This window comes from Alnus glutinosa, chromosome 1, assembly GCF_958979055.1.
Source record: "Alnus glutinosa chromosome 1, dhAlnGlut1.1, whole genome shotgun sequence".
Taxonomy (NCBI): Eukaryota; Viridiplantae; Streptophyta; class Magnoliopsida; order Fagales; family Betulaceae; genus Alnus; species Alnus glutinosa.
The window spans coordinates 3,303,061-3,311,330 of NC_084886.1; the positions used below are offsets into that span (position 1 = coordinate 3,303,061).

The 8,270-nt window shown below is 34.8% G+C and overlaps 1 protein-coding gene across 3 annotated transcripts; it reads right to left on the reverse strand.

Moving 5' to 3' along the window:
• Nucleotides 1-1,787: 1,787 nt before the first annotated feature.
• Nucleotides 1,788-6,413, reverse strand: LOC133866184 (uncharacterized). 3 transcript variants are annotated; one of them, XR_009899863.1, is made up of 9 exons: nucleotides 5,914-6,413; nucleotides 5,697-5,791; nucleotides 5,471-5,574; nucleotides 5,295-5,395; nucleotides 5,068-5,171; nucleotides 4,088-4,525; nucleotides 3,562-3,693; nucleotides 2,471-2,694; nucleotides 1,788-2,164 (listed from the first exon to the last, which is right to left on the reverse strand). XR_009899863.1 is itself a non-coding variant. In XM_062302729.1 (8 exons), exons 1-8 carry the CDS (start codon nucleotides 6,166-6,168, stop codon nucleotides 2,535-2,537), a joined length of 1,389 nt encoding a protein of 462 aa, XP_062158713.1. In that variant the 5' UTR covers nucleotides 6,169-6,412; the 3' UTR covers nucleotides 2,231-2,534. The 3 variants fall into 3 exon arrangements, 1 of the variants encoding a protein (XP_062158713.1); XR_009899864.1 differs by lacking the exon at nucleotides 1,788-2,164 and adding an exon at nucleotides 2,231-2,360; XM_062302729.1 differs by lacking the exon at nucleotides 1,788-2,164 and having other exon boundaries at nucleotides 2,231-2,694; nucleotides 5,914-6,412.
• Between the last annotated feature and the right edge of the window lie 1,857 nt (nucleotides 6,414-8,270).

The following is an 8,270-nucleotide window of genomic DNA, read 5'->3' on the forward strand; positions in this document are numbered from 1 at the left end:
CATGTGACCTTCTGGCATATATACGTACGGGTAAATCAAAATAATAGAAAATAAAATAATATCCTAACAAAATAAATTTAATCAACAAAATTAGAAGGTGTTTTTTAATGAATAATTTTAAAAGTCTCTCTTGTGTCTCCGGCCTCAAAAACTAATGTGGCTTTTTAAATCACTATTTAATTAAAAATCAATCACAATTTCAATGGTAATTTTAAAAGACATCGTTGTTAGAAAAATACAAGAAAAACTTTTAACATTACTCATTTTTTCATAGTTTGTACAAGTTTTTTTTTTTTCCTAGGCGTCTCTAGAGTCTAGACCATTGTGGCTAGATGGTTCGTCGACTCTCTCATCGGAAATATTCTTTGTTAAAAATTCATGTAAATATCATATACTCTAAGAACAAATGCATTTTATTGTACTGATCAAATTAAAGGAGTTTACTCCCACCCATCCTTAAAAATGTAGAAACTCTTTTACTTTTTTTGGCGGGCTATACCATTCTCTAAAGGACTAAAATGTCCTCTAAATTAAGTTAAAGAAATTTCTTCTAATTTAATCTAATCTAATCTAATCTAATCATGTCTATAAAATTATCATATATTTTTTTGAGTGCGTAAAAAGTACATATATAATTTTTTAATAGTCTTATTAAAAAATATAAACTTTTCACGTTCTAATTAAAAAGTCATGTGCCGCATTTAACATTGATGGGTCCTTTACAAACAAAATAAAAAAAATAAAAAAATAAAAAAATTGATGGGTCGTGCATAGATGCTCTAGGTTTTGAGCTTTGCCAGTGCCGGCTAATTACAGACTTCCTACGCAGTTGGTAACTGGGCTTCTCATGAATTGTAAGCGTTTGCGGAAAGTTTTGGGCCCTTTTAATGGGCTTCAACTAGCTCATGGGTATATTAGCAGATTCAAGTGGAACTAGACGCCCTTGATTCACTTTTACTCATGCAAATGGATATATATTACACCTTTTTCTTTTTCCCAATAAATGAAATATTTATCTACAAAGACTACAATGAATTGTATCCAAGATTTGTACAATAATATTCTTACCCTAAAGTTATGTTTATTTTGAAGTAAAATAGTTTCAGAAAAATATTTTTCATCGAAAAAATTTTCCAGTGTTTCACGCGTAAAAATCAATTTTTATTTACATCATAGAAATATTATTGTAAAATAATATAAAAATTATCAGTGACGAGATTCTGTCACTGACTAACAGGATTCTGGCCACTTCCACCAAATTTCAACTACTGTTACTGGAATCCGGACAATTTCATCGAAATTTGAGTTGGTTGGTATCCAGCCAGTAGGTCAGAAGTCGACCGTTTTGGCTGGAATCCGATAGTTCTGGCAAGATCCCAGCTAGATGGCCAGAATCCAACTATTCTGGTTGTCAAAATCTGGGCTAATCAGATTTCAACGAAGGTGCCCAAAATCCGACGGCAATGATCGGACATTGTCGGATTCCAGTAACAGCCAGTTTTTGGTGGTGGTCAATTGCTTGAACGTGAAGATCAACTGCGTCGTTTAAAAGATGGTCGAATGCGTCTGCCGTATGGAGAAAATGAATTATGCTTTTAAAATGCGTAAATCATTTTTTGAAATTTACTAAGCATTTTTTGTCAAACGAAAATCATTTTCTGGTTGACTATTATTTTCGCCCCAACCAAACACCGAAAAATGCCGAAATCATTTTTTGGAAACCATTTTACACTAAAACAAACGAAGAATAAATATAGATGGTAAAATTAAATAATTTGCCCCAAGGAGACAAGGAAAGAAAGATTCAAACTATTGACATTTGCTTTATCGGTTCTCAACCAATTTGGCTACCCTTAGGCAATTCTCAATGATGCAATTTAAAGCCTTGCCTTGAGCTAAGGCTAATGATTCCGGCTTAGCAGTTAAGACCCTCTATTTGGCAAGGGCCGGGACCATTTAGTGGTTAGAAAACACTAGCAAACAACACATATTTGAGTTTAACCAACATTCAAGCTCAACATCAGTCGCTCATGGTGCATTACACGTTGTCATTAATATATCTGTACACACCCACTGCTAGAGATTCTAGGGAAATCTTCATCCCTACATCTCAATTCCAGGAAGATGGCTTGCTTTGATTGAATTTCATTAACCTCAATTCCACCTGTTTTGACATAAAACAGTTGCTAACAAAAGTGACCAAAAATATTAAGAAATGAAGTTCTAGACGTAGAGGTAAAACATTTCATGTTCATAAACAGAGAGGTTAATGTTGCTAATGTGATAGACTCTGTTCCAAGATACATATTATCCAACTTCAACAAAACCAGAGAGATCTCTTGCATACGCTGCTGATATCTCTTTTAAAGATAAAGAAAAAAATGGAATAATCAAGAAAAGGTGAAACAAGTTGAGTCTAAACTAAAAAGAAAATTTACATTTACATTGGGAAATGAAGAAAAAGGTGTACCAGGGAGATAAATTATTTCTTTCTGGTTGCAGCGTCTGAAGTGAGAGAAACAGATACAAAAAAATTATTGGTGTACTTCGTTTGGTAATGTTGGTGAGGTCTTCCTAAATACATGCTTTCTGCAGCGTTCAAATATGCTATCATAAATCAGATCAAATTGAACTCCTGCTCTCTCCCGGTTCACAATGAACAATATATGATCAGCTTCCACAATCTTGTAGTACCTGCATTAAGTCAAATGCAAACTCTGAGCAAGTTCAAAGAAGAATCCTTAACACCATAATCTTGGTAACTTCAATAATAATTTTAAATTTTCAATATTACTCAAAGCCATTGTGTAATTGGAATTAACTTGTTCTCTTGATGTTTTGTGAAATTTTTTTAGCATTACAATTATGTGAGAGTATAGTTGCAAAACTGTATGGCTGAATTATCTTCAGCCATTAAGGATGCTTTTGGATGCGACACAAAAAAACTGAATGGTACTTACTAAAGTTCCTGTATCAAGATCTTCAATACCTGAACCTACAATGACAACAGCTGGTTCCATATTCGATCAGACACTCGTTCGGATGGTTGATGACTTGATGGAAAAAACTCTAAGCCTTGTTTTAGTCATTGATTTTTTTTTCCCCCTTTTTTGCAATATTTAATCTTTAGCATTCTCATGATCACTCACCACGTTGCTAACTAGACTGTGGCCCAATTAAGCCATCCTTATCTAAACGTGAGCATAATAGCAGTGGAGTGAATCTCCATAATTTTATTTTTTAATATAAAAATCATCCTCCATCTAATTGAGAGCTTCTTAGAAAACTTACCTGGTGAGTAGTAAATTCAGTATAATATGAGTTGGCTTAAAACCTAAGCAGGATGCCAGGTATTTTGTAATTTCAAACAAGCATGACAGATCTATCAATGAAAATGAGTAAATGACCATGTAGTTGCTAGCATTGTCATTAGTGTCAATTAGAAACAATCACAATTAAAATCAAATTTCCCAAAAGCAAGCCCTATGATCCACACAGTAGATATGATCTTGTTAGTAGCCATGTGAGGTAAACAAATCACTACTAAGAAGCACGACTTACCAGATGCCCGGTTCTAACGTTTGGCACTCTGAATAATTTTCAACAAAACGACTTGGATGTTCAATTGGAAGACGAGGGTGAGTCATGGATATGGTGTTGAGTGCTCCATCATTGTCTTGCCAATCCTCATCCCTGAACATGAATTCACACGAGGGTCATGACACCAACAACACAATTTTTTTTCTTTTTTTGGATATCAACTTCGGCACTAGCTCCAAAATCAAAATCATAATCTATCGATTTGAGCAAGATATTACATCTCATAAATGATAACATCTATATTGTCTAAATTCTAGAATTTAAATACGGTAGTGTATTCATTATCATTATAAAAAAGGAAAAACTAATTAATAGCCGAAAGTGTCACACTTGGACAAAATATTGACAGAGAAATTCTAGTAATGATTCAAACTCAAAACACATTCGAAATAACAATAAGCTTTCTCAAAATAAAAACCTGAAGTAATTTGAGAACAGGAACTAGATAATGAGTTGATACAACATATTCATTTAAATGAAAATATACCTGTATCCCTTATAAGGGGGAGAGACATCTGGAGGATGACGCCATTGACTCATCTGCAATACTCTTATAAAAAGCAATGGGTGGATGCCAAGTATGCTAGAAGGAACTGTGACACCCAATATCTTCCTAGTACGCCTGGTAGCATAGCTGAAGTAATATGTATTTGGAAAGGTCTGCAGACGGCAGTTGAGTCGCATGGACCCTTGAATTGTAAGATCAGGAAGGATCCAGTCTCTTGAAGCAAATGGGCCTGAATTCCCCAAGAGGCAATCAACAAGACCCCAAACACCAATTTTCTTCCATGACATGTTGAAGTGATCAAACCCAAAATTGTAATATTTTTTCAGCCAGGGAATGTCAAACCAATCATATATTGTTACCCCTAGGCGGCACAACTGCAATAGACATATAGGTTTCAAGGTTCTCCCGTCTTCTGGCCTGGAACAAGTTCAGCATCCAGAAATTGTTTAATGGAGAAGAGAAAATTGGGTTAGTAGCCAAAATATACAATGACATAATTGCCAAAAAATTCAACTATGACCCAATTTCACCGAAACAAATGAAACTAAAATAAATGTATAATAAGAATGAGGCACTCATTATACATATCATCAGAGTGATCAGCTTATATGGCCCAATAGGCTAGCTGCCTCTTTATTGGATAATGAATCCTTAATTCCTTAAAACAGATCACTTGAGCCCAACGAGGTGTTGGCAAGCTTTAAACTCTTATTCATGCTATTTTGTTTCTGTTTTGCTCTCAGTTTGCTCAAACGTCCCTTTCGTTACATAAAGTAGTGAAGTCATAATAAAACTGCTATCTACTATATTTTTTTCATTTGGCCAATATTATTTCAGCATTAGGGTGATCGGACTCAAATTAGCAATAATAAACACGAAGCTGTAGACTTTCATTGCTGTAATAGGAAATAAAGGGACAAAAGATCCAAGCAAAAACACAAGTTATAAACGGAACTCACTGCATCCCATCTAAGTAGGATCTTGTAGTCCCATTGAACGCTCCTGACAGGGATGTGATGCTCAATACCCAGTTCTCTGAAGTGTTCTCATACTCCTTGAATGCCTGCGAACAATAAAAAACAGAAATACTAATCTCTTTTTTTTTTTGGATGAAAAATACTAATCTTTTCAATTTACAGATATATGGTGGCTTCTCCTTAGTTCACATCATACAATTTCAACCAACCTTATCGGCGAGCATTTGCTGCAATACCCGAACAACCTGTGCTCCGGCCGAGTGCCCCACAAAGTGAATAGGGTGATCCTCATCCCATTCTGGGTAGTGCCCTGCGGACGATTTCATCCATTAGAATAGGAAAACACGAACAGAGAGAGCTAATTGCAAAGCAGGGGATCTATTACCTTGTTCGTAAACCCGTCCGAACTGCGAGTGCCCACAAGCCTTGCTGTGTTCTTCGCCGTAATCCACCTGCCCGCCTTTCAAATAGTAAAACAATTCGCGAGCCCTGAAACCAAAAACCCCATTTTCAAGACTAGTTAAAAAAAAAAAGCCAACGAGGGAAAAAAGAAGCTTATGAATGACGCTGAACCCAAAACATTTAGGACTTGCTCTAAGGCACATACATACCGATCGTAAACGCTGGTTAGAGAGCCCAAATCAGGCACCAGAACCCTTTCATCTTTCTTCTCTGCCCCCGCGAAGTACGACAAACCTCCCAATCTCTAAGACCCCAAAAGAAACAAAATGAAAAATCCCAATTGAATAAGCAGGAATGAATGAGATTAATTTGAAGGCAACACTTTTGAGAAATATGAGAAAAATAAAAATAAAAAATAGGAAATACCCCTTTGCCAAATCCAAATATTCCATGGACCAATACAATAGGAGGCAGATTTTCAGCATTGGCGGTCAGCCCTCTGGGCACGTCCTCTTTGACCTCCGCATTCATATTAGGTTTAAACAAGCACTCATTCAGAGCGAGGGAGAGATCACCCGCCACGGCTGTGCTGAATATGTAAAACCCATATAGCAAATGCACCAGCGAGCTCACAAAAAGCTCTGCCAATTGCAGTGCAGCTACCCACCATCTGATCATCATCTCTCTTTTCCACCAACACCCCAAAGGTAAACAGCGTTCTTGAGCCGCAAAGATTTCAAAGCGAGCCTTGTTCGTTCTACAGGGCTCCCCTCCGAAACGTTTCGAAGAAGAAAAAACTTCTACATCAAACTCGTCCAGAACCCAAAGGGGCTTCTGGAACGAGCTTTTTTATAATGTAAAAGTGTTTCTCTGCTTTTGAAATTGGCCTCTCACAAAATATTGTTCTCACGCAGGAAATGAAGAAAGTCAGCAACCAATCAAATACTCAATACTGTACATTCATTTCTTGTCCGTTGGGCGATACGTGAAGAACCAGAATTAGCAAAAGTTTGGTTTGGATTGATGCCACGTGTCCGACGGACCCACTAAAAAAATGGAGCACCAAAACTGAAATGAGAAAAACGGGAAATAAAAATGAAAAATAATTTTTGCCTCTAGGCGTTTCTTTCCAGGAACGGTGTGCTGGAGAACAGCTGGAAGGTTCCCCAACTAGAACCAACCCCCAACTGTCCTCTCCTTATCCGTTTGTTCATCTTGGCACGTCTTTCTAAACTTCAGATTTTGTGTTGTGGCTCACGCTCCTGATTGCGAAGGTGGACGTTTCTCTAATAAAAAATACGACCTCAAGGCGATTTATTTTATTTTGTTGAAGCTAACGATAAAATATATTGTCATGCCATTTTAAAAATTTTAAATAATGTGATTAACAATATTATAATATATATACTATTATATTTGTGAAATTTAATTTGACTCATGAGATGATAGATACTCTATATTTCACTTAAAATAAAAAAGATCTCGGTCATAAAACATTATGCCTTATTGTTCACCCTAATTAGTATACAATGTAACCGCTTACTATCTTTCACTACTTCATTTATTTTAAGAAATCTTTCTGAATGTTTTTTATCCATCCAAAAAAATATATTTGGAAACTCATTCTATGATTGAACTCCTCTAATTTTCCTGTCTCAGATGGATGTAGAAGCTCATTATTTACGAAAGAGACTAGAACAAGAAAAATGAATATAAAAAATTAAAGTGGTTCGGTCTATGCCTTATAGCTACATGTTAAAGTCTTTTTGCTATATTTTTTTCATAATAATATGATTGTATATAATACTATATTTATAGAGAAAGAGTCTGAATGTAACACGTCTCTTATACTTTTATATTAACAACAATAAATTTAATTTACATAAGGCATCTTTATAACCCTTGTTTTTTTGAGTTCTTATAACTTATGTCTCAATAAAAAGCATAATTATAGAATAAAATTTATTTAATTAAGGATTATATCTGATGATCAAATTTTATTTATTTATTTTTTATTTTAATAGCAACAAACACTGTAATAATATTTGTTGTTTGCCTCAACAAATTATTATCTAATCACAATAATATCTTTAATCCCATTTTTATTGTTTGGATCAACTTAAAATTTTCAAGTGATGAGTCGTGAAATAATGTAGTGCCAAAAGTAAAAGAAGCAGTCCCTTCCATTATTATTTTTGCCTTGATTCATTCACTCGGAATTGGATTAAGTGCTACGCTAATCAATTTCTTTTTTAAAAAATTAATTTTTAAATGATTTGTTAATCATAAATAAAATTTATTATTTTGAAAAATATAACACGTTATTTACAAACCACTTTTGAGATTAAAATTTAAAAATTAGAATTTTTATAATTTTATTTTTAGGTCGGAAAGAACTTCATTATTTGATCGTCCATCTCCAAAAAGAATTGGAGAGTAGCCTTACGCGCATCTTTAGATTTGTGGGCTTCTCTTTCCGCGTGCGGTCAATGTGTCGCACATGCACGTTCCGCGTCGGCTTAACCTAATAAATTCACGAGTTTGGTGCGCCTTTTTTTTTTTCTCTTTCTTTTTTCTTTCTTTTTTTTTTTTTTTTTTTTTTTTTTTTTTTTTTTAAGAAAGGTCAACTTTCATTAAATAACAATCAACATTACAGCAGCATGCACCACGAAGGTTAACATAATCAAACACTCTAAAGGTGTACATACATCTTTAAACAAGACTGACAGTTGCTACTAAAAAAATTCAGCCAACAGAATGATGCCTCTACGTTGACATATACC